We start from the raw sequence: 23,549 nt of genomic DNA, 5'->3' as shown, positions 1-23,549 counted from the left end.
ATGTTGCAAACACGTTCCGGCGGCGTGTGGCTCGCGTACGCCACGTGATCGTTTAACCTGTCTCGTGACTTTGATGCACGTGGCACGCGTTCGGTCGGACGCGTACCGACGCGCGCCCTGTCCCAACCTCAGCCTGTTGTCCACGAGCCTCCAGGCTTGCCACAACTTTGCTCGAAACGTGTCTTTGACCGACAAAAGACAAAGCTCGAGCTCTACCAGAACATTTACCGCACTGCTTCACGGTGTGGAGATACAGCGTGCGTACCCATAAAGACAACCCGTACCCTGTACGGCTACTTATACATCTTGCTTACTTTGTAAACCATGGCAATACAACAGTGACATTCAGTTGAAGGGATGCCTGCGCGCACTCTATCATCACTCGAGGAAATATCCTCTTCTATCCCGAAAATCTTCGACCAAGCACAAGTATCCACAGCTAACCATCAGAAGAACTACGTCGCCCTATACAAACTCCACCTCGAGGCTTCTAAGCACACGGAACCGATTAACAAGGGAAGGACAGTCAAACATGTCGGACAGAAAGCATTTGAAGACGTTGTGGTGGAAATGACAAGTCGTTTGCTGCCGCTGAAGAAAGGGACGACCGTGGCGGACAGGATCGTAAAGTTTATTGGAGGCTATGTGAGGTTTATGAATGAGAAAGGTGAATCTTTCCCTCGTCTTTGCCTGGAAGCAGTTTCCCATCTAGCTACAGTCCTCGAGGAGCGCAAGAAAAATGGCGGCGACGCGGACGAATACGACGATACGCCCGCTTCACGCTTTGCGAGCAGAATGCTCAAATTCCTCCTCAAGGGGTTCCTCGCCAAGGACAAGAATGTCCGTTATAGGGTCGTGCAGATCCTTGCCGAAGTAGTGTCGCATATGGGTGAACTTGAGTGAGTCCATCCCCATTGACTGAAGATCATGGCGAGCGCGACGGCTTACTTACCAACGTGACCTTGGATAGCGAGGACTTGTATACCCAAATACGCGAGTCTCTTCTTGACCGCCTACGCGACAAGGAGCCCTTCGTGCGCGTGCAAGCGGTCATAGGATTGGCGAAGCTGTATGGCACGGAAGACCCTGCCGACCTCGAAGACGGCGAACCGCCGGTCGTCGAAGTACTCCTCGACACCTTGGCGCACGATCCCTCTGGGTGAGTCTGCTGTGTATCCCGAGTCCTCAGTCTAACCGCCGCGTATGCCACAGCGACGTCCGCCGGGCCGTCCTAGTTAACGTGCACATCAACCAGGCGACTCTGTCCTACATCCTAGCCAGGAGCCGCGATACCGACGCCATCATCCGCAAGCTCTTCTACACTCTGCTCGAGAGCAACTGCGTGCCCCCCGACGACTCCAACGGGCTGGGCATTACGGACCCGCGAGTCCTCTCCATCGCGCAGCGTGAGCTAATCGTGCGGAACGGCCTGGGCGACCGCGAGCCGTCCGTGCGCAGCGCTGCGGCCAAGCTGATCGTCACCTGGCTGGAGGTGGTCGGGGAGAAGATGGAGGGCGACGAGCCCGCGAAGGAGGTCATCGCGTTCCTGCGGCTATTCGACCTCGCCGAGACCGGGATTGCGGAAGACGCGCTTAGGAGTGTCTTTGCTTCCCGAGTCGATATCTTTGATAACGTGGAATTTGGAGGTAAGGATGCCGCTCGATAGTTGGATGCCATGATGCTGACCGCACTTCAGACCAGTACTGGGCGGATTTGACGCCCGAGAAGGCGTTTCTCGCCCGCGTCTTCGTTGATCACTGCATCTCCACCAAGGACGACGCAAGGCTCGAGTCGGCGCTGCCTGTCGTCACACTCCTTGCCTTCAGAATCCAGTCGACGTACAACGATCTGATGGAGCAGATTCAGGACGACGAGGAGCAGAAGTTCCTCCGCGGTGAAGACCACGAAGATGATGAGGAGCGCGCCAGAAAGGAGGATGAGAGGATGGACAAGGAGTTCGTCATTGGCGAGATGCTGAGGTTGGCGGTGAACTTGGATTATGCGGATGAGATTGGGAGGAGGAAGATGTTCCAGCTCGTTCGTGAGTTGTATATGTCTTAGGGAGGAGCAGGTCAGGGTTGACTGATATCTCACTAATACAGGCGATATGATATCCCAGGAGACTCTGCCCGAGAGCCTGCTGTCACGCTGTCTGGACGTTCTGCGGAAGCTGTCGCCGAACGAGCGCGACCTCATCCGCCTCGTTGTTGAAGTAGTCCACGAATTACGAGATCCTGAGATGGAAGAGGTTCGTCTACCGCATGACTTCAAAAGAAGTGCTGATAGGGCTCACTTTGATGCAGAAGGAAGCCAGTGCCGGCGACGATGGCGAGACAACCTACGCGGAGACGCCCATGACAGTCAGGACTGTCAGAGCTGCCCCGAAGCCACCTTCCGAGATGACGCCAGAAGAGAAAGCTCAGGCAGACGCTATAGACCTCCGGTGTCTGGCATTATGCATAGGGATGCTTGAGCGAGTCAACGGGGTGATTTCGCTCCTAATGTGTTTGTCGTTATTCCTACTGATGTTCGTTATCGTTAGACCTTCGAGGAAAACTCCACGCTTGAAGGTATTCTGGGCGAGTTGATTATCCCTGCAGTCAAGCGTAAGGAGCTGGCCTTGAGAGAGAAGGGTCTTGTCAGCCTTGGACTGTGTTGCCTCATCGCTAGAGTACGTCGTAGTCTCCCGTACGGCCAACGGTCGAGTTTGACCGTTTCCACTTACAGCGCATGGCCCTCAACTCCTTCCAACTTTTCTTGAGTCAAGTACAGTCTGCACCGGAGTTGCTCAAGATCCGCGTCCTACAGATCATCTTCGATATTCTCATGGTGCATGACCGCGATTTCTTGGGCAATGAAGGCGTGGCGGTATGTTAACCAGGTTCGAGTACGCTACTCTGAATCTAAATTGGATTTCCCGCAGGGCGACCGGATTATCGAATTCCTCCTCCAGATATGGGGTAATGAGGAATCCGAGAAAGTTCAGGCCTTGATGTGTGTCGGTATTGCGAAATTGATGCTATCCGGCATGGTGACCGATGAGAGGGTAAGTGACAATGATCGGAGGGACGAAGTCAGTGTCCTCACTGTCTACGATGTAGGTTCTCAAGAGCCTCGTCTTCGCCTACGTCTCCCCAGAGACGGCAGGAAATCAGGAACTCCGCCAGTGCCTATCGTACTTCTTCCCTGTATACTGCTATTCGTCCCCGGCGAATCAGCGCAGGATGCAGAAGGTACGAGCTATAACACTACGTAGTATATTAGGATGCGTTTGGATCAGTTCACTTCACTTATTTTGCAGATCTTCATTCCGATCTTCGAAGAGCTCTCGCAAGTGTACAAGGAGCTTGACGATGACCGAGAGATGATTTCGCCCGCGAACGTAGTAGCCATGTTCGTCGATTGGACGGATCCCCAGAAAGCTGTGTGAGTATTCCTTTCCCACATGTCTTCGATTGCGTTTTGACTGGACGTTACGGTAGTGCCGTCCGCGGACAGGCAGCAGATGATAAGATCCACTTCGATATGGCCACCGAGATCGTTCGGACGCTTTACAGCAAGGACATGGAGAGTGCGTTGTTTCGTCTCGATGTCATTACTCGGTCTTACGTATGCTGTTACAGAGGATGAAAAGAAGGTCCTCTGCCAATCCTTATCCAAGCTGTACATACCCGACGTCGTGGACGACGATCAGATCCGCACTTTGAAGCTACTCATGCACAATCTGGCATCCGTTCGTTGCTTTAGTCTTCACTCACCCTTCCTCATTGACCCAATGATTCATGTATCAGCGACGACCTCTGAAGGATACGACCGCCAATAACGCCCTCACCCGTTTTGATGCAGCCATCTCGAAGAAGTTCGAGAAGCAGCTCGAAGACTTCGACGAGGAGCAGTACAGGGAGCTCGAGAGCCTGAAGGAGCTATTCGAATTCCTCGACGACATCATCCCGGAGAGCGACGAGGATGAGCAGGACACTCCCGTGCCGAAGAAGCGGGCGACGCGGAAACGTCGCTCACAGAGCGTCGCTTCTACGGCGACGGCTGAGACCACGGATAGGGAGGAGTCGGCAACGCCCTCGGCTGAGAACAGTCGGAAAGGCAAGGGCAAGTGAGTGCAGCAATATCTAGTCGTACGCGCTCTGGGTCTAACTGTTTGTTCTCTTTCAGGAAACGGGCCCGCCTTTCCACTGAGACTGATACCGATAGCAATGCCACTGAGGAAATTCCCTCTCGAGCGATGCCTGCCAGAACCGCGTATGTGATCCTCCGTGATTATTTTCAGACGGGCGATATTTACGTTATACTATTGCAGGCGGACCAAGGCAAAGAGCAAAGTTGCCGCGCAGCAGGCTGATCGTGACGAGTCTACTCCGGAGCCCCCCAGCAGAAAACGGTACGAGCACTCCTCTCTTCCACCGGAAACATCAATAATGCATAGAGTATAGTGCTTCAAAGAAAGCAGAGGAGGCGAGGCTGGACGAGGAGATTGACGGCCTCCTCGATGGTGACGAGCCAGACTCGATTATGGACTCGGACGAAGATGAAGAGGAGGAGGTCGGTGAATTGCTCGAAGCGGAGTGAGGGAAGAGGCTTGGGCAGACGTATATTTATCGTTCATGTATGACTATGTATCCACATCTACCCTGCTGATTCGTTTGGACCTTGTCCTTTCTCATTTGGAAAGTGCTAATCTCCCGCGGTTTCAACCCACGCACGGTGTCGGGTCAGAAGTGGTGAGCATCTAGTCAATCACATTGCTTCTCACTCGTCCCATATTACTCTCGTATCCAGCTTAGCATTGCTAGTGATTCCCAACAGCGGATCGCTCAGATGGAGGGACACGTAGTATCCTATGGCTATCACTGGCATCATGTTGAAGGAAGATATGTTCAAAGAATCGGAAAATCCATGCTTCGCCAAGGCAGGCTTTATGAGTTATGCACAGTCTTACTGAAAGTGGCCCGACCCTCTCCGACGAAGTCGTGCCAAGTTCGGGCAGGAGACAACAGACCAGAAACGCCTGAAGATCAACTCCCCCCGGTATGTAGCAAAATACACTTCGGCATGGCACAGGTGTGGCATAACAATCGGTGTCAAGTCGTCTTCGTCCAGTTCTGAATTGTGCAAGGATCCGCTGAATCCCAAGCGCCGCAGAAGCGGAGCGCGCGATAGTGCACCATGCAGCTCGTTCCACGACATATCGAAGGCCAGCTCGAGGCAAGTGACGTTCGCTAGGGAAAAGAACAAGGGCCAGTTTGGGTCCAAGAACGCTTGCAAGATGCCAAGGCGGGTCAAGGCTGGGGTGGCCAACTGCGCCGTCCCCGTTCTTATCGCCACATTCAGCCGACCGCGAGGATGCTCAGTGCGGTGCCAAGTACTGTCTAATGCCCAGAGCGAGCGCCCATGAAAGTGTCGCGGCGGCGGCGCCCGAAACTCCATTGTCTCGAGTGCAGAGAGCACCTGCGCCGTTCGTCCGACCGACAGATAAAACAGTACCGCTGCTACCACGTCGCCCTCGGACTCAACAACCAGCTTTCGCCATCTACCCGCGCTGGACATGAGCTGGCCCGGGTGTCTGTCCGCGGTCCACTGGGGGGGTGCAACGGCATGGGGGTTTCCCGTGAGATGCACTTTGAGCAAGCAGGATTTTGATCGCTCCAGGTACAACTTGGTGATCTCTTGGTGGGCTCGCCTCTTGTCAGTTACGTTGGCGTAGATGTTGTCCCATAAGAACGGATCCTCGATCGCGGCCATTCGCCACTCCCTACAAACGCCTGACACCGCAGCCAGGTAGGAATACTGCTGCCGCAAGCCAGTCGTCTCCAGGCCGGAGATGAAGATTTGCGAGAGCATTTCAGCCGGCAGTCTGAAGAATGGCACTCCCATTCAGCAAGTTACAGACTGGGTGTTGAATGCCACTTACCGAGGCCCAGCCACAGCACCAGTGGCACTTTCCGCCTGCGAGTATGGCATGCTGCTTGCTTTAGGGTAGAAAGCTGACTGCAACTTTACTCCGCCGTCCTGTAGGGATGCACGTGTCGAAACAGAAGACAAGTAGGAGGGAATGGTGTCCCTGGGGCTCACCAACTTCTTTTATATACGAAGGTCGTTTCCTTTTCTAGAACAAAGGGCACTTACCATTGTTTGCTACAGAACAAATTACTTACCTTACTATCTGCCATCGTTTGGATAATGATACAGTACACACGTATTTATACCTCCGTTGCTATACGAATCTTGAATACATCAGAGCCGGTGGACTGGACCTGTTCCTACAGGATAAGAAGTGTGCCTTCATCTTCAACGTTTGCCGCGAAGAATACGGAGGCGGAGTCGCGACCAAGGACTCCAATGCAAGGTAAGCCACTAAGTGTTGCCTTCTGTTGATCTTCACACTGACACTTGAATGATAGGGCTTCTGTGCGCTATCCAGGATGCATATATTTATTCTAGAAAACCGCGACAGAGATCAGCAATACGACGCAATTCCCTTACGATCTTTCATCCCGTCTTCGCCTTCAGATCCCTCCATAGGGTCATGAACATGACGCCGCCAATCCCGACCACAGCGATCTGCAAGCCTAAGTAGTTAAGCATACCCACCTTCACGCCAGCTCCACCCCACACAGCCCCTGTAACCCGTCCTGTATAATTACTGTATTGGATTGCGAGACTGATACGACTATTCCACTCCCCGGGAAGCTGCTTGGATAGGAGACTGAGAGTGCACGTGCTAGCAATATTGAACCCGAGCGCGACAAGGAACCAGCAGAAATATACGGTGCCGAACTGCACGGTATTCGTCTTAAGGAGGGCGATCATGACCAGCAAACCAGCTAGGCCGATGGCTGAGCCCACCGCAAGCGTATGCCGGTCCTGCACGCGTCGCGCAACGAACAGGTTCGCGAGGAGGAACGGGAAGGTGGTGATCCCGCCGAGTGCGATGAGGTTGCCTGCGGAAAAGGGCGAGTAGGAGAAGGCCTGGGCAGTGTAGACGGGGATGTTTGCTTCCCAGGCGCCGAGGATGAAGAAGCATGTCATGGCGTACCAGCACATGCACACCACGACGCCCCAGCGCTGGAGAGTCATGCGGTGCTCGTCTGCAGCTTGCTGCTGCGTATGAGGACTAGAGCTTGACATATTCGTCAATTCGACCTGTTCCGGAGGCGGGGTGACGGGTACATCTTCAAAGAAGACAGCCACGGCAACCCAAAAGGCAAGCCAAGCACCTGCCATGATCCACCCCGGGCTAGTGTACCCGTTGAAGACCCCATTCTGGAACCCTACTCTGTAGAGCAAACCGCCGATGAAGGGGCCGACGCTGAATCCCGCGCCTTGCCCCACGACGAGCCATCCGGCTAGCGCGGTTCGCCGACGGATGCCCACGATCCGCGGGTCGGAGCAGTAACGCTTGCAGTACATCCAGAAGGTGAACGATACTCCGAGCACGATGCGGGATATCAGGATCAGATACAGGAAGTGGGCCCTATACGCGAGGCCGTACAGCATATTGCCGAGTACGCTGGCGGCACAGGCTAAGTGTAATGGACGGTGGTATACACCTGTAAAAGCCTTGTAAACGCAACCAAACGCGCAGAGGGTAGGGGCCCCATACCTTGATCCCATTTCATCATCGGAAGGAGGGCAAGACCCGAGAACACGGTAGGGATACCGATAACCAAACCGGAGAACGTCGATGTACCACCCAGGTATGCGGCGTACTCGCTAGAGGACGAGACTATGATGAAGAATGACAGCTGTTAAACATATCAGATCCATACTGTCTCATTCTGTTGAACGTAGCTCACCTGCAACATCACATTGGTTAATATGATTATTGATAGTGATCTAAGCTTCGGTAACTTGAACTCTGGGTCAATCACCGGCTCATTCTCTTCGCCAACAGCTTCAGCTGCCTCCACCCTCGTACTGGCTTCGCTTCGATTAGACGCGACATCTTCATCCGCACGGTTCCGGGATGTATTAGACTGATGAGATCGCAGGCTATAACTGGACCGCTTTGCGAGATCAACCACGGTGGGTACAACGTTGGGCCCCTCCATTCTTCACGACGTGTCCGAGGCTGGTAGATGAATGTACCCTGAACGGACCAGACAGGAAACAAAGTTATAGTGACTCAACCGGGCGCCTCCTCGGTGCTAACGGATGACGGAGTCCCGCTCAACCTGATGCGCAAGCGAGACGCGGCACGTCGCTGTCGCCACCGTCGCTCTTAATGACGAACTTCAGGCGTTCGATATCGTACGCTGTCGCAGAATTACCGATGCGCGAGCTGAAGCGGTGAGACTTGCAATTATTGCAGGACTGATGTGGACATTGCTATAGCTAGTCCCAACTTCTCCAAAGCACCGTGATGCGCGCTTATCAGTCCCTTCACTGCGGCAGTCTAAGTCTTCTCGGTCGACCTCGAGGCTCGAGCTTGTCGAAATGGTAGTTGTCCGTGATTATTTGCTTACGATGGGTGTGTGCGGAATACGGGAACTACCAACACGGAGAAACCTGGCTCTAGCGGAGGGCCGACGACATATTGGATCAAAGGTTGAAATCGCTCGCATCGATATCTTGCATTTAAATTATTATCCCTGTGCATCATGCATTACTCAGACGGACGACGTCGTAGCATGGATATCTTCACTACAAGACTCCAGGTTGTATCTTGTAGTTTGCAGAGTGGGGGCCATGGTAACGCGGTACTTCCAGCTCACGACTCTTTGTTCTCTTAGTAGCGACTGGGAGGTAACTGGCAAATAGCACGAGGTATCTCATGATACATACCAGTACAGGAAATAGACTCGGAGCGCGTAGTATGTTCGGTTCTAGTGCCCAGCGCTCCAAATACCTTTGTATTCTTATTCCATAGGACAACTAGAGCTTACTCTTAGATTTCTAGAATTTGTTTGTTTACCGTAGATGACCACGACCTGCAGCATTCTGATCATTTCGGAATCTCTCGCGACTCTCGAGGATGTGCCACCAAGTGTGGCGTGGAGAAATATGGCTTTTTCTAGGACTATCAACAAATAGATCTGGCAGATCTTGCCAAAATGGCGGACAACCTAGTCACAACCTGGGGTAGCGGGAACAAAGGGTACTTATGTAGTATTTGTTTGCTACAGACAAATTCACCTGTCTTACTACATAGTCTCTTTACCTATGACAGAGTCATGTTGAACCAAACGTCTCAAAGAACGCACATACTCCAGGTCTTCTCTCTCCGACAGGCCCGACCCTATCGCACGTTGTTCCAAGTTAGTACAGGAGATAACCGACAAAAAACGCATCCAGAAGCTGCGGGTAGAGTAGCAAGCTTCGACATCGCGCAGGTACGGCAGAACAATTCGGGTCATTTCGCCCTCGTCTGGGTCTGAGGAGATCCAGCATTCCTCGAATTCCAAGCGTTGCAGAAGCGGTGCACGTGATAGCGCATGATATAATACGTTCCAGGGTATGCGGAAGCCCAGTTCGAGACTGGTTAGGTTGGACAAGGCGAAGCACGCAGGCCAGCTTTCATCCAGGAACCTGGGTTCGATGTACAGGCGAGTCAGCGGTGGAGTCCGTAGTGCCCACTCAGAAGACCCGTATCTGATCTTCTCATTCAGCTTCGCAGGATAATCCTCAATCCCACGGTAATAGGGTTGGATATCCTCTTCGGAACGGATGGGTTCGTAGAAGCGTCGCACCGTCGCAGTATGAAGCTCCACTGTTTCGAGCGCAGTGAGCCGCCATCCGTCTGAGAGATGGAGCAATAATGCCGCGACGAATTCGTTTGAGGCGGTGACGACGAGCGTTCGCCATCGGTCTGCAGTGGACAGGAGCGTGGTCGGGTGTTCACCTCTAAGCCACTTCGTCAGAGGATCTGTAACAAGCCACGGGTCGCCCGTCATATGAACGTTGAGTAGGCAGGATTTTGATCGCTCCAGGTACAACTTATCAACTTCTTGCTGAGAACTTCTCGTTTCGGTCAGGTTGGCGTATACGTCAACCCATAAGCGCGGATCACCGACTGCGGCCATCCGCCACTCCCTCGAGACGCCCGATACCGCTGCCAAATAGGAAAATTGGCGGCGAACTTTAATGCCCTCTAGGCCAGAAATGAAGATTGCCGAGAGCATTTCCGCCGAGAGTCTGATAGACCATATCCTATGTGAGCGTGTCGTAGCTCTTCCACAGATAACCAATGTCACTTACCGAGGGGTGGCCACAACGCCATAAGCAACTACCGCTTCAGAGTTAACGTTCATCGATCTAGGCAGACCACTTTAAGCTCGCTCAAGCTCAGGATAGCAGGGACACCACCCACCTTAGCGTATTATCGCGCAGTCTGAACTGATCGCTAGGGCGCCCGATGGTGGGCAAGGAGAATGTTAAGCTGTGGAATGAACTGGACTTGAAATTCACTGTAAGTTTTATACCCGCAAATTGTTCCCTTTCCTAGAATAAAGCCCCCTGATGTACCCCTGCCCACATGGTCCTTGAGAGCGATCAAACATGACAAGGATCACCTCAAGGAGACATTTCGCTGGTGCAGTATGAGGTCGAGTTTACCACTCCTACCGTCGCCAGACAAATCGCACCTCGATCATAATACAAGTGTACTTACCTTTGTCAGCATGGACCTGTAGCGCCATCCACGTTACGATGACCACCATATGGAGACATTTCGCTTCCCGGCGCAATGCGAGGTCGAGCTAGCCAATTTCCCCCGTTGCCAGACAAACAGCACCTTGATCATTGTACAAACCGCACTCACCATCGCTTCCCGACATGGACTTCAACAGCTGCCATGATGATAACGATCACCGTAGAGAGTCTTCCGCCAGACTACCGGCATCTCCATCCTAACATAAAGGGCACTTACCGAGGCAATGTGAGGTCGAGTTGACCATTCCTGCCCTTCTCGACGACCCGCACCTCGATCATAATACAAAGTGCACTTACCTTTGTCGGTATAGACCTGGAGAGCTATTCAGCCAACAAGGCTCACCATATAGAGACATTTCGCGTCCTGACGCGGTGTCAGGTCGAGTTAACCATTCCTACCGTCGTCAGACGCCCTGCGCTTTGGAACAAATACAAAGTGCGCTCACCTTTGCCTACCGACACGGACTTCCAGAGCTACCCAACACGGTGAAAACCACTACAGGAGACATCTCTCCTTCCGGCGCATTGTGAGGTCGAGCCATCCGTCCCTACCACCGCCAGCCGACCCGTCGCTCCATCGATAACACAAAACGCACTCACCGTTGCCTCCTTACCGCCACCTACGGGACTTCCAGGGCCATCCAAGATAACCAAAATCAGAGCGCCGAGCACCTTCTCAGCGTTGTAGGGGCCAGGCTCGTTCCCACCCTCTCCTGCCCTCACAGAGACAAGATAGACTTATCACGAGCCTCCAACGGCGAACACAGTTCATCCTCCCATCGCCCCACCTCCCCCTCGCCCCAGCCACAAGTCTAGTCCAAAAAGATCTATTACACAATAAATACATACGGGTATCAGATTAGTATTCCGGTAGTAGTCCATCAGGCTCCCCGCCGCCCTTCCTTAATCGAACGAATTATACGCAAGCTGCGTACCGCCATCCGCCCCGGCGCCACGGTACCGGTACAGCAGCGGCGCCATCGCCGCGTCGGCGAACATCTCGCACGCCTGGGCTCTATCAACGCAGCAGGAAGCCGCATCGTCATAGTCAGTCAGTGACAACTGGCGGGTAAGATAGGTAAAGGAGGGTAGGAGAATCACGCCAACCTGTCCTGCGCAGACAACGGCGGCTCGGGGTGTGTGTGCTCGACGCGCGGGAGGACGACCGCGCCGGTCATGACGGCGGAGAAGGCGAGCATGGCCGCGCTCGCGCTGAGGACGAGCTGCCGCGCGGAGGATACGCCGGTGAGGAGCGAGACTACGACGAATACGTTCAGGGGGACGCGGAAGAGCGATGATAGCTAAACAACAAGTGCGAGTGAGAACGTGGCTGGATAAGAGGTACGGGAAACGAGGGGTACTCACGGTCGCGCGGTGCTCGTTCGATATGAGGTTCCCGCGGAGCATCCCCTGCACAGGGTAATACATCCCCACGCACGCCTCGAACGCGCAGAACGCCCAAAATCGCGTATGTTCATCCCGGCTCCGCACGCTCACGCCCAGCGCGAGCGCGCTCACCGCGCACACGAGGCTGCTCAGCTTCGCGTGCAGCGTCAGCGTCGACTCGGCGGTGGGCAGCGAGTGCGCGGAGATCGCGGTGTAGAGCAGCGAGCCGAGCATCATGGAGACCATGAAGCAGGAGAAGATGTAGCCGAGGGGGAGTGGGGGTGCGAAGGGGGGCGCGGATTCTTGCAGCGAGGGCACCCAGAGGAAGACGAAGAGGTACATGGATCCTTCGAAGCAGGTCTGGGTTAATCCTAGGACGAGCAGGACTGGATCTGGAAGGAAAGAAGTCAACAGGGAGTGTGGATAGCTAGAGACAGGCGTACCTCGGCGGACAATGTCCCAAGCTTGACCTAATCGTCGAACTTGGAAAAGATCAGCTTCGGTCGCGGTGCCCCCGCCAGCACCGTAGTTCTCAGTCCAAAGGTTCTTGATGACCGTCCAAGCCAAGATGAGTAATCCGCCGCTCGCCACGAACGGGGAAGCGAACGAAGCGGTGGTGGACACTAGCTGGTTGCTCGCCACGCCGGCAGCGGTTGCAGCGAACCCGTTCACCAATGTAGCGCGGCCCATGATAGTGGACAGGTCGGCTTGGGGAATACCCTTCGACGACGCGTCGGAGATCAACCATGACTCGAACGCCGAGAACAGTATGGATGTGGAGACTCCGCCGAGGAGGCGTCCCAGGAGCAAGATGGGGAGGTACGGGATGAGGATGCAGACGCAGGTCAGGGTGTAGCTTATGCAGAATACCATGCACATCCATTTCCTCCCACTGCCGGTCTCCGTTAGTGAAACGCCAAGCTTAGATCGCTGGTCATAGGCACGCACTGTCGGTCGGCCCAAGCACCAATCAAGGGCGCTGCTAACCCCGCCGACATGAAACCGGTCACGAAGAGGACTGCAACTATTCTCTCGGGAAACTCGTATTGCTCTCTGTACAGAGAATACACATATGGCCCTTGCAGCCAATCCGCGCCTGAGGACAAAGGCGCGTCTGGTCATGGTCTCAAGGAAAGATGCTGAACTCACCCATTACGATGGCGTATACAATTAGATACTGCTTGGTGAGTGCAGCAACGGCTGCAGACGTGGCACCATGGCCCGCGTCCGTCTGGTGCTCCTTTCGACGGTTGGACACGTACCGTTCCAGGAGCAAGGAGATGACGCAGAACGCGGTCAGGATCGTGAGCTGCAGCTCGTAGTAGGGCGCCATGCTGTCGTGGTCGCTTTCCTCGAGGCGAGGTTGCGTGTTGTAGTGTCGCCAGTGACTTGGGGTACACAGAACACTACAGGATGACGCTATCCGGGGTCGGGCGCCGACGTCGGCAAACTGCGGGGAAAGACATGAAACTCGGCCTCGTGCAGCTGATACCGCCCAATCCAACGGCCGACGGAGGAGAAAGAAAGCGCAGGCATTATCCAGTTGCTTTATATTTACCAAAGTAGCGGCGCTTGAAACGTGACATGCAATGAAAGTAGACTCGACATTTGCCTTTCTTGGAGATGCCATTGCCATAACAGGCCATGGTTGCACCGCCACACCTCCAGTACCGTGATACCCGCTGACTTTACGGTTCCTCGATCGCCCGGACACCTGCACTCATTTATACCCATTAATCCTAGCTCTCCTGCTTACCGCCCACATTTAAACACCCGAGACCCTTTTGAAAATAACGAGCCCGCAATGTCGCATTACACCCCCCTCGAGGAGATTGCAGCCGTGCGTTCCTCAAAGGATACTCGAAACCGAACTGACTGCAATCAATTCCAGATTCACACCGCGCTGAATCAAGGTTTCCGCTCGGGCAAGCTCAAGTCGATAGCGTACAGGAAGCAACAGCTGCTCAGCCTCGCGTACCTCATCAAAGACAACGCGGAGCGCTTCCAGGAGGCGTTCGCGGCGGACCTGGGGAGGCCCGTGCTCGAGGGCGCGTTGTGAGTTGACCTATCCACGCTTTCACGCTAGAAACACGCTGAATACGATGCTTATGAAGCCTCGAGATCGACGGCTCCATAACCGAAATCAAAACAGCTCTAAACTCGGTCGACAAATGGGCCAAGACGGAGCGGCCCCCGTTCAGCCTGACGTGGACGCCCATGCGCCCCGCGATCCGCAAGGAGCCGAAGGGCGTCTGCCTCAACATCGTCCCGTTCAACTACCCGCTGTGGCTGGTGGTCAGTCCCCTGGTGCGTGCTCTGGAGGACCTGCAGGGCGCGGGCTGAATGGTGATATGCAGGCGGGGGCGATAGCTGCGGGCTGCGCGATGGTGGTCAAGCCGTCTGAGCTGACACCGGCGATGGGCGCGCTGCTCGCGGAGCTGTTCGCCAAGTATATGGATCCGGACTTGTATCGCGTCGTGAACGGCGCGATTCCGGAAACGACCAAGGTATGCACAGGGGTTGCATACTGTTTGGTATCGCGCTTACATATGGGTTCGCTGCACTCACTTAGCTCCTTGATCTCCCGTGGGGACACAGTAAGTCGTGAGACACGCATGTGGCATAAGCCTGCCTTACGCCTACATTCCCCAGTATTATACACAGGTACGCCAACGGCTCGAAGACATCCCCATACACATCCCAGTTCTCATTCGACATAAGGCAGCGGACGAGTAGGCAAAATCGTCGCCGGCGCAGCCGCCAAAACGCTCTCCCCCGTCTCCCTCGAGGTGCGCAGTTCTTATCCCCCCGTCTTCCTTCCAAAAAACTAACCCCCCCCCCCCTGCTCGCAGCTCGGCGGGAAAAGCCCCGTCTTCGTCGACCCCAAGTGTGATTTGACCGTGGGCGCGCGGAGGCTGTTATGGGGGAAGTTCGTCAACGCCGGGCAGGTACGCATATTCCCCACCCCTGTGAACGAAGAAGACTCCGTGACACCATTGCTAGACGTGCGTCGCCCCGGACTACGTGCTCGTCCCGCGCGACTTCCAAGATACCTTCGTCGCCGCGCTCACCGAAGCGTCAGTCCCCTCCCCCTTTCCCTCCCTGGTAACTCACCCTCACCCTCGTTTCCGGCAGGTACAACGCCTTCTACCCCTCCGGCCCCGGCGCCTCCACCTCCCTCACGCACATCGTCTCCAGCGCGCACACCGCGCGCATCAAACGGCTCATCGACGAAACGAAAGGTAAGACCGTGCTCGGCGGCGAGGCGGACGTGGAGAGGAAGTACGTCGCGCCGACGGTGGTGCGGGACGTGGGTCCCCAGGATTCGTTGATGAGCGAGTGAGCGTGGTTTTACTCTTACAACTGCTGATTGAGTGGTGGGGCTGAATGGTGAACGGGTGGTAGAGAGATATTCGGCCCCGTGCTGCCCATCGTACCCGTCGACAGCCTGGACGAGGCGATCGCCTTCGTCAACGCACGGTACGTGCCCTCTCCCTTTCTGCGTCCCCCAGCGCGACTTGATCATAACCACACTTTAGAGAACACCCGCTCGTGCTGTACGTGATGTCGCAGGACTCTGCGTTCAAATCCAAAGGTCCGTGTTCTCCCATAACATGAGGTAAGAGGAGGGGATTGATTTGGCGTGATGTGGGGTGTGGGTTAGTGTTCGACAACACGCAGAGCGGCGCGGCGATTGCGAATGAGTATATTATTCACTGCGGAGGTGCGCTTCTCCCTTCCCACTCCTCCTTATACTCTCACCCTTCCAACTTTACTGAATACGCCCATGAATAGTGGACGGCCTGCCCTTCGGCGGGATCGGCCCCAGCGGAAGTAAGTTCAGACATACACGCATGGGTGGCAGGTGCTCAAAGCGAGGTTACGCAGACGGGTACCACACAGGCAAATTTTCGTTCGACATGTTCACGCACCTGCGCGCGGTGCTGGACTCGCCGGGCTGGTGCGTGTTTTCGTGCGGTGACAGGGAGGCAGGGTGCGGCTGAGGCTGACTTTGTGGGATGCGTAGGATCGATAGGATTCTCGGGGCGCGGTACCCGCCGTATGATGTACGTCCTTTCCTCTCCTTCGCTTCCCCTCCCCTTTCCTCCCCCCGCAACCACCGCCCACCCTTCTCATAATGCCGCTGTAGGATAAAAAACTCAAAGCAGTCGCCGCCCTCGCGAACACGAAGCTCCCCCCGCGCAACGCCTTCAAGTTCCAGGGGGAGAAGAAGAGGTGGGGCCGGTGGTTCCTCCTTGCGCTCGCGCTGGCTGTGGCGGGTGTGCTGAAGAGCCGGATTTTGTAGATGAGGTAGACTGCAAGTCAAGGGAAGGATATGCGGTGGGGGATGAGGACGGGGACGGGGACGGGGACCTGAGGGTTTATAAGGATGGAGTGAGGGAGGTATCATGGCGGAGGGTAGGGATTGTGGCCATGCATAAGGAAAACGATCTAGGTATTCGTGCTCGTATAACACCTGTATACCCTCCTTATGTGTGCTTCCCTTGAGAGCACCTAATCTCACGGTTCACACTCAAGCACAGATCCACGCAAGAATGGACGAATAAGATTAGAATAAAATAGGGATACACTGGTAGTACAGGAACCAAAGGAAGAGAGAAAACAGATGATACATCGATGCGATGTCTACACCTCGTCCTGGCCCTCCTTCTTGCCCTTCTGCGTCTTGTTTGGTAGCAGCTGTGGATCGGTGGCAGTCAGCAGGTGTCCGACGGCGACGCGAGCTAAACTTACTTCGGGCTGGATGAAGGGGACTACACCACCTTGCGAGATGACGACGTTGCCGAGCAGCTTGTGCAGCCTGGAAAGAAAGGGAAGTGGGTCAGCACTCGAACGCGGTGTCCAAGAGAATGCCACTGACTCCTCGTCGTTGCGGATGGCGAGCTGTAAGTGGCGCGGCACGATGCGCTGCTTCTTGTTGTCGCGCGCCGCGTTGCCCGCGAGCTCGAGGATCTCAGCCGCGAGGTATTCGAGGACGGCGGCGAGGTACACTGCGCCCGACCCAGAGTCAGACAGGACAAAGGACAATGAGGAACAAGCGTACCAGGTGCACCGGCGCCGACGCGCTGTGCGTAGTTGCCCTTGCGGAGGAGACGGTGGATACGACCGACGGGGAACTGGAGGCCCGCCTTTTGCGAGCGCGACTGCGTCTTTGCGCTGGGGTCGGCGGAGGCCTTGCCGGACTTGGATTTGCCGCTGCCCTTGCCAGACATTGTTATGGTCGATATAGAAAGTGTTGAAGGCGGGTAAGTGTAGTGCTGGACGCTGCGGGCGACGACGGCGACGGCGAAGGGCAGTTGGTGGCAGAGAGCAGGAGGAGGCCGGCTTTATAGCGACGCGCGCGACGCGGGTTGTTGATCCAAACCTTAATTCGACGCGCGCGGTGGTGAAATAAGGTTTGAGTCAACAGAGCGCGTCGTGCCGCACGTGACCCGCGGTATATATAAGCCCCGGCGTGCGACCGGGCTCCCTACCGTATCTTCCATCCGACCACATCCTCCTCGCCCTACCACCACCGCTTTATCCACAGCAATGGCCCCCAAACCCGCGTCTACTGCCGGCAAGGCCCCCGCCTCGACTGCGACGGCCTCGAAGGCGCCTGCGAAGACGACCGAGGGCTCCAAGGCCGCGAAGAAGACGAGCAAGGCGGCCGAGGGCGGCGAGAAGGACAAGAAGCGCAGAAAGGTCCGCAAGGAGACGTACTCGTCGTACATCTACAAGGGTGAGTCGCCGCGGACTTGGTGTTGGATGGGTTGATATTGACGCATTGGCCTTAGTCCTCAAGCAGGTCCACCCCGATACGGGTATCTCGAACAAGGCGATGGCCATCCTCAACTCGTTTGTCAACGATATCTTTGAGCGTATCGCCACCGAGGCGTCCAGTAAGTCTCTGTTTGCGGTCTACTTTGGACTTGTCCTTACAATTTATCCCTCAGAGCTCGCGTCGTACTCGAAGAAGTCGACCATCTCATCACGGGAGATCCAAACAGCCGTCCGCCTCATCCTACCCGGCGAACTCGCCAAGCACGCTATCTCTGAGGGTACCAAGTCGGTGACGAAGGTATGTGAATGCAGCGCCACATGCTTAGCATGTTCGCTGATAAAGGCTTTGTTAGTTCTCGAGCGCGGGTGCCAAGTAGATTCGTTCCATTGTATTCTTCTCACTGTACTCTTATACTTGTATCGGTCTCTATTTATAATCTATTTCCTCTGTTTTTCATACCCTCTCGTACGGTGTGATATGGTTGAATGAGAAACGTGTTGTATAAGGCGAGGGATCCAAAACGAAATTGCGTAGCCATTATACGACCCATATTTGAATCCAAGGCTGGTCACATCGGTTTTGTCTCTGACCGTCATGGTGTTCTTGTCCACTTATCTGGTCAGTCTCACTCATTCACGAACGTACTATCGTCCCTACTCTCTTTCTCTCTTTTTCTCTTCAGACGAGCTGAAACTGGGACACTTGGCGGCTTGGCAAGGCCTCATACAACACGCGTGCGAGTCGCCGTACAACGTGCCCTGGGTGGCGCGCAGACGAAAGGAAATGCAGGCGGAAACGGATGATGGGCGGTAGTAAGTACACGGATCATGCAGAGGTGAGTAATAGTAGGTAGCCCCCACGCCAGACCCATTCTCTGCTATGATCCGACGAAGATGAGTGGAAGGTTGAAGCTGGGTAGGCTGATCCTTCCGAGCTATGAGCGCTCGCCATCTCCGGTGGTCTTTGCGTGACGCCTGGGACAGGGGCTCGTCCGCATCGGTATGGTCCGGTTCGGCCAGGCCTTGATACACGCCGCCGGGAGTGCCTGTCCTTCAGTATGGGCCAGCGCCGGTCGAGAGGGAGGGAAGGAGCAGAATGCCAGGCCTGGGTACTTGGCATACGGCGTGCGCTCGGATGATGAGCAGCTCGGTACGGGCTGGATAACATGGATGATACAGATGGTGAGCAGCTACGGAAGCTCGGCGTCAACGCAACGCTGTTTAACGTCGGAGCGAAAATACAGAACTCCCGCGACGTCCTGCAAGGGAGGGGAGCGCTTGCGCCAAGGCGAGTGGACATAGGGGCTTGAAGACGGGGACGGTGACGCCGGACCAGTCGACCTCGGGATGGCGCGCCCATGCAAGTTTGGACCTGGAACGGTCGAAGTCAGCTATCCCTCTTGGATATCTCACTCGCGGGGTGCGACTACTCCCCGGAGACTCTGGAGCGATGAAGCGCGAGGGCGCGCCACACACCGCAGCCTTCAACCCGTACATGCCGCATTCGCGTTCGCATTCGTCCGAGGTCGCGACAGGATTCGGCCTGCTTTACAAGATAGTATAGGCCGCCTTTGCGTCCATTCGGCGTCCCTCCCGCATCTTGAGACTGTGGAGCTCCGGGGCACAAGTCTGTGGATCCAGAACCCGTTGCTCCTGACCCTCAGGATGTCGCTCGCGCAGTCTAGCCAGGGTCTGCGAGCTGCGTGACGCCGGTCCTGGACACCTGCGCTTGCACGCCATGGATGGCCGGAGTTCTTCATGAGGTCGCGAGGCACCAATCTTGATGTAGACATGGAGGAGAGGCTGCTGGCTCGGCGCGCATTGGACTTGTGCTCTGTGTTGTCGTGCACCCTCCTCCTGGAGCCGCTCAGGATCCCGGGAAGATGCCGAGGACATGGCGAGCCGACATGCTCCTCATGCTCTCGCTTCTGCGAGCCGTCGATCTCGCCTTTTGTACGTGGACTTGGTCGACAACTTCATGCGCGCGGTTTGCTGCCCGGCGCTAGAGAAGCTCTATATATCGTGTGCGCCTCGCTGGGAGGGGACTGCCGTCCCCTATTGAGAGGCGGTCAGCAGGAGGATACGCACACCATACCAGACTCCATGTTCGCCTTACTTGTCTCTTCCTACTCGGCGCCCTCAGTATGGCCGACATGGTGGGGCATATAACAGCCTTGATGCGCAGGTCTCTCGATGTCGTGCTGCCGCGCTTGCAAGTCCTGGCTCTCAGCCTATCTTACACTGCCTGAGAAGAATGTCCGCTGCTTGCTGAGCTGCTGAAGACGCTCCGCATCGAGCATGGCGGTATGCGGCAGCTGTACCTGGTTGCTGGCGGTGCGGAGATGGAGACGTTGCGCGTCCTTGACCAGGATGTTCAGCTCACGGAAGGTTTGCCACGCGACTTGGACTTGTAGTCCGGAGTGGACTAGCTGTGCATGTCTTGTGGCCAACCTTTCTGAGCCCCAACGGATATTTCAGTAGGTGTTTCGTCGCGTGCGCATTGTCGGTTCCGAGTACTGTTTCATCGGATGTACTGAGGATCTTCTGCAAAGTGTCCTTGCTTGCTGCTGTATCTGCTGTTCCCGTTCCACTCACTTTATATGTCTTCTCATGCTCTCCATTCGATTCCTCATTCTCCTGGTGACGTGTGCACCCTATGGCTTCTCTTAATCTGCACCTTATTTTACGGTGTGAAGGCTGCTCATGTTTGAGAAACATAACGTAACATAATATTCATGATACTTGCGAGGTTGATCTGATGCCTATCTATGCATCGGATAGTTACTTTTGACATAATGTTAGCCAGCATCTAGCTGAGCATTCGAGTCATACATGTATTGCTGACGGCGCCGTGAGGGAATGGCGACGCCACAGCGTCCAGAGACGGAAGTCCGATTCAAAGGCCGACGGGCGACGCGCCGGACGACGGTCTGGCGTCCCACGAAAAATCCAGTGGTTCCAATTAACCACCATCACCTTCCTTCTTTCTGCCACTGTCTCTTATCTCTGTCGTATCTGCCGTCGTGGACGAGTCGCCCGCCATGGATGTCGATATGAAAGTCAAGGACGACGTCGAGGACAAGTCCCGGGATCGCGAGAGGGAAAGGGACTTTGACAGAGAAAGGGAGAGAGATCGCGAGAGGGAGAGGGATCGTGACAGAGACCGGGATAGGGACAGGAAGGACCGCGACAGAGACCGCGACAGGCCTGGTAAGCATTTGCCCGCGAGGACAGCGGTGTGGCATGGAAACAATACAACTACAACTGATTTTCTTATCGTGCCACAGGCCGAAGCCGTCGTGGAACGCGCGATGGCGATCACTGGGAGCCTGAAGGCAGGCGAAACGGTGATGTGAGTACCCCCTCGGTCACGGGTCACGAGGAGGACATCCACAGTCGTGTGCCGTTCGCTAACCGCGGTTAAATAGCGACGCCGACATTCTCGCAGCCGCTCACGATCTCGTTCGCGGCGCCGCTCGAGATCCCCCAGACGTCGTCGTTCCAGGAGTTCGCGTTCCCGTTCGCGCTCTCGTACCCGGTCGCGTAGTCGAGACCGGAAGCCTGCTGATCCCTTTGCCCGTTCTTTGGGTGGTCCGATGAACGCCCCGCATGAAGAGGCTGTTGAATTTGCTAAGCATAGCAAGAGAGAAAACCGGGTCTATGTCGGGAATCTCAGCTACGACGTCAAGTACAGGGACCTGATGGAATTTATGAGGGGAGGTGGGTGGGGGATCTCAGTTTAGCTGTTTCGTTTAGTCTGGAGAGCGGGAGGTGGCGGCTTGGCCGAAGGCGATTCGCTGAGATACCGCTCGGAGGAAGAGTGGCCGCCCGTATGCTCGAGGAGGGCCGTTTTGGTTTTCGGTTTTACTGATGGACGGCGAGTCGAGAGGATGGCTTATTGATGGGAGTTTTCTTTTGGGGTTATTAGCTGGAGAGGTCCTGTTCGCCGAGGTTCTCGTGACTCCTACCGGTGTCTCGAAGGGATGCGGGTGAGTTTGGCACGCTGGATTCAGACGGTGGCGGTGGTTCTGAGATGGGACGTTTAACCAGAATCGTGGAGTTCGCCTCCCAGGAAGATGCTCAGCGTGCGATCCGCGAGCTGTCGGAAGTGCCGCTGCTTGGCCGACCTGTGTTTATCCGTGAGGTAGGTCTCTTGTTTCGTAGCTGCAGTGAACATGCGATGGAAGGTTGCGTGTAGGACCGAGAGAACGAATCCCGGTTCGGCGCTACGCCTGTCCCTGGTAAAGTAGGTATGGCGATGGCTGGCCAGGGCCTCAACGCTGCGCCACCCCCTCGGCCTCCTCACCATAACTACTTCGGGCATGAGAACCCAGGTAATCAGCTGTATGTCGGAAATGTGAGCTGGCTTAAGTCTGCTGCTCAGTCTAGTCACTGAGTGCCTCTTTTGATAGTTACCTTACCAAGCCGGCTGGCAAGACCTGAAGGATTTGTTCCGCTCTGCTGGTAACATTGTCCGCGCCGACATCAATATTGGTGCAGATGGGCGTCCTAAGGGTTCAGGCACGGTCATCTTTGAGACCGCCAAAGATGCCGCCAACGCTATCCGTGCGCATCCTATGTTTGTAGAATCCCAGCTGCTTGTTAACTTTCCTCCCCAGAGATGTACAACGGTTTCGATTGGTACGGTCGCCAGCTGGAGGTTCGCCTGGTGAGTAACAGGGCCCGTCAGACGTAGTGGACATGTCTAAACATACACAGGACCGCTATGCTGGTCTCTCCGGACCTGGTACTTTCCGTGGCGGCTTCCGCGGCGGCCTTCGTGGTGGTGGATTCCGAGGAGCTCCCAGAGGCGGCTTCAGAGGCGGCTTCCGCGGTGGGTTCCAAGGCGGTGCCGTCGGTGCTGGGCGCGACTTCTCCCAGGACCTGTACGCGGACTACTCTGGCCCAGACCAGCAAGTTGGAGGTGGCTTGAGGATGGATGGGTACGGCGGGGGAGGATTCGCGAGCCAGGGCTTCGGCGCCCCTGGAGCATTCCCTGATGCTGAGCCCAGTCAACAAATCATGGTTCGCAATGTAGGTGGCGGTACGTGTTTCGTTGAAATGGTACTGATTATTCCTGTTCCAGTTGCCGTGGTCGACTGCGAACGAGGATCTCGTCGAGCTGTTTGAGACGACGGGTCAAGTTGAACTAGCCGAGATCCTGTTCGAGGGCACCAGATCCAAGGGTATGGGTGTGGTTCAGTTCTCGACTATCGCCGAAGCGGAAACCGCGATCGCCAAATTTCAAAATTACATGTATGGTGGACGACCTCTTGGTAAGTTCCCGCCGCTTGTTAGCTTGAATGCGGCACTCATACAAGCGCCCTGTCTGCAGACGTCCGTTTCAACGACCGCTGGCATACCTTCACTCCCACCGCCGCAAAAGGCGGTCAGGTTGTGCCCATGCAGCCCGACGCGGCATAGGCGCTCTTAAGTTGAAATATAACTCTATGCTTCTAACCTATGATTCCGCTCTTGTTCTCGGGCTCCTCTCTAGGCCAAGTACCATTTATTGCTGTGGTGTGTATGATACAAGAAAATTTGAACTTCTTTATCTGCTCTCTACGTCCCCACTTATCCAAGATGTACATCGTAATCTATGAAATTGGGGTCATGAATAATCTCAGGCTGACCGTCGTGAATATTAACCAGATGAGAAGGCTACATCATTAGCTGAGTCGTTAAAAAGTCCCCGTCTATGTTAGGTGAATGAT

At 55.3% G+C, this 23,549-nt stretch overlaps 9 protein-coding genes across 9 annotated transcripts; 4 read left to right on the top strand and 5 right to left on the bottom strand.

Moving 5' to 3' along the window:
* Window positions 1-199: 199 nt before the first annotated feature.
* Window positions 200-4,716, top strand: GLOTRDRAFT_80684 (chromosome condensation complex protein). The gene is made up of 19 exons (XM_007871348.1): window positions 200-257; window positions 340-667; window positions 719-899; window positions 971-1,159; window positions 1,213-1,646; window positions 1,697-2,041; window positions 2,103-2,248; window positions 2,304-2,486; window positions 2,543-2,671; window positions 2,728-2,868; window positions 2,924-3,046; window positions 3,102-3,233; window positions 3,302-3,426; window positions 3,483-3,571; window positions 3,624-3,733; window positions 3,792-4,111; window positions 4,171-4,257; window positions 4,316-4,396; window positions 4,449-4,716. The coding sequence occupies exons 2-19, from the start codon at window positions 358-360 to the stop codon at window positions 4,582-4,584; spliced, it is 3,261 nt and encodes a 1,086-aa protein (XP_007869539.1). The 5' UTR covers window positions 200-257; window positions 340-357; the 3' UTR covers window positions 4,585-4,716.
* A 234-nt stretch (window positions 4,717-4,950) lies between these two features.
* Window positions 4,951-6,185, bottom strand: GLOTRDRAFT_95977 (uncharacterized protein; the record flags this gene model as incomplete). The annotated part of the gene is made up of 4 exons (XM_007871347.1): window positions 4,951-5,869; window positions 5,927-6,024; window positions 6,142-6,150; window positions 6,171-6,185. The coding sequence occupies 4 exons, from the start codon at window positions 6,183-6,185 to the stop codon at window positions 4,951-4,953; spliced, it is 1,041 nt and encodes a 346-aa protein (XP_007869538.1).
* Window positions 6,186-6,315: 130 nt separating this feature from the next.
* Window positions 6,316-8,076, bottom strand: GLOTRDRAFT_80679 (MFS general substrate transporter). Its single transcript, XM_007871346.1, has 3 exons — window positions 7,812-8,076; window positions 7,619-7,760; window positions 6,316-7,565 (listed from the first exon to the last, which is right to left on the bottom strand). The coding sequence occupies exons 1-3, from the start codon at window positions 8,064-8,066 to the stop codon at window positions 6,505-6,507; spliced, it is 1,458 nt and encodes a 485-aa protein (XP_007869537.1). The 5' UTR covers window positions 8,067-8,076; the 3' UTR covers window positions 6,316-6,504.
* Window positions 8,077-11,464: 3,388 nt separating this feature from the next.
* GLOTRDRAFT_80676 (DUF791-domain-containing protein) lies at window positions 11,465-13,427 on the bottom strand. The gene is made up of 5 exons (XM_007871345.1): window positions 13,201-13,427; window positions 13,000-13,147; window positions 12,495-12,943; window positions 12,031-12,443; window positions 11,465-11,966 (listed from the first exon to the last, which is right to left on the bottom strand). The coding sequence occupies exons 1-5, from the start codon at window positions 13,382-13,384 to the stop codon at window positions 11,763-11,765; spliced, it is 1,398 nt and encodes a 465-aa protein (XP_007869536.1). The 5' UTR covers window positions 13,385-13,427; the 3' UTR covers window positions 11,465-11,762.
* A 324-nt stretch (window positions 13,428-13,751) lies between these two features.
* GLOTRDRAFT_140721 (NAD-dependent aldehyde dehydrogenase) lies at window positions 13,752-16,587 on the top strand. The gene is made up of 18 exons (XM_007871344.1): window positions 13,752-13,891; window positions 13,943-14,106; window positions 14,166-14,358; window positions 14,409-14,558; window positions 14,624-14,648; window positions 14,704-14,715; window positions 14,773-14,840; window positions 14,904-14,999; window positions 15,055-15,128; window positions 15,187-15,390; window positions 15,457-15,531; window positions 15,591-15,646; window positions 15,716-15,775; window positions 15,847-15,885; window positions 15,940-16,012; window positions 16,079-16,118; window positions 16,202-16,287; window positions 16,358-16,587. Exons 1-18 carry the CDS (start codon window positions 13,856-13,858, stop codon window positions 16,359-16,361), a joined length of 1,455 nt encoding a protein of 484 aa, XP_007869535.1. The 5' UTR covers window positions 13,752-13,855; the 3' UTR covers window positions 16,362-16,587.
* A 111-nt stretch (window positions 16,588-16,698) lies between these two features.
* On the bottom strand, window positions 16,699-17,285 carry GLOTRDRAFT_47667 (histone-fold-containing protein; the record flags this gene model as incomplete). The annotated part of the gene is made up of 4 exons (XM_007870992.1): window positions 16,699-16,752; window positions 16,807-16,873; window positions 16,934-17,063; window positions 17,117-17,285. The coding sequence occupies 4 exons, from the start codon at window positions 17,283-17,285 to the stop codon at window positions 16,699-16,701; spliced, it is 420 nt and encodes a 139-aa protein (XP_007869183.1).
* A 319-nt stretch (window positions 17,286-17,604) lies between these two features.
* Window positions 17,605-18,212, top strand: GLOTRDRAFT_47937 (histone-fold-containing protein; the record flags this gene model as incomplete). Its single annotated transcript, XM_007871007.1, has 4 exons — window positions 17,605-17,794; window positions 17,850-17,954; window positions 18,009-18,133; window positions 18,189-18,212. The coding sequence occupies 4 exons, from the start codon at window positions 17,605-17,607 to the stop codon at window positions 18,210-18,212; spliced, it is 444 nt and encodes a 147-aa protein (XP_007869198.1).
* Window positions 18,213-18,770: 558 nt separating this feature from the next.
* Window positions 18,771-19,731, bottom strand: GLOTRDRAFT_132494 (uncharacterized protein; the record flags this gene model as incomplete). Its single annotated transcript, XM_007871343.1, has 3 exons — window positions 18,771-19,025; window positions 19,078-19,207; window positions 19,388-19,731. The coding sequence occupies 3 exons, from the start codon at window positions 19,729-19,731 to the stop codon at window positions 18,771-18,773; spliced, it is 729 nt and encodes a 242-aa protein (XP_007869534.1).
* A 1,145-nt stretch (window positions 19,732-20,876) lies between these two features.
* Window positions 20,877-23,259, top strand: GLOTRDRAFT_132493 (RNA-binding domain-containing protein; the record flags this gene model as incomplete). The annotated part of the gene is made up of 12 exons (XM_007871342.1): window positions 20,877-21,045; window positions 21,264-21,354; window positions 21,383-21,555; window positions 21,592-21,665; window positions 21,718-21,824; window positions 21,886-21,979; window positions 22,034-22,192; window positions 22,248-22,401; window positions 22,455-22,504; window positions 22,555-22,869; window positions 22,922-23,111; window positions 23,171-23,259. 12 exons carry the CDS (start codon window positions 20,877-20,879, stop codon window positions 23,257-23,259), a joined length of 1,665 nt encoding a protein of 554 aa, XP_007869533.1.
* Window positions 23,260-23,549: the final 290 nt, after the last annotated feature.

The sequence above is a fragment of the Gloeophyllum trabeum genome (assembly GCF_000344685.1).
Source record: "Gloeophyllum trabeum ATCC 11539 unplaced genomic scaffold GLOTRscaffold_00013, whole genome shotgun sequence".
Taxonomy (NCBI): Eukaryota; Fungi; Basidiomycota; class Agaricomycetes; order Gloeophyllales; family Gloeophyllaceae; genus Gloeophyllum; species Gloeophyllum trabeum.
Note: the sequence above shows the minus strand (reverse complement) of the source record. Positions and strands in the feature narration are given on the sequence as shown.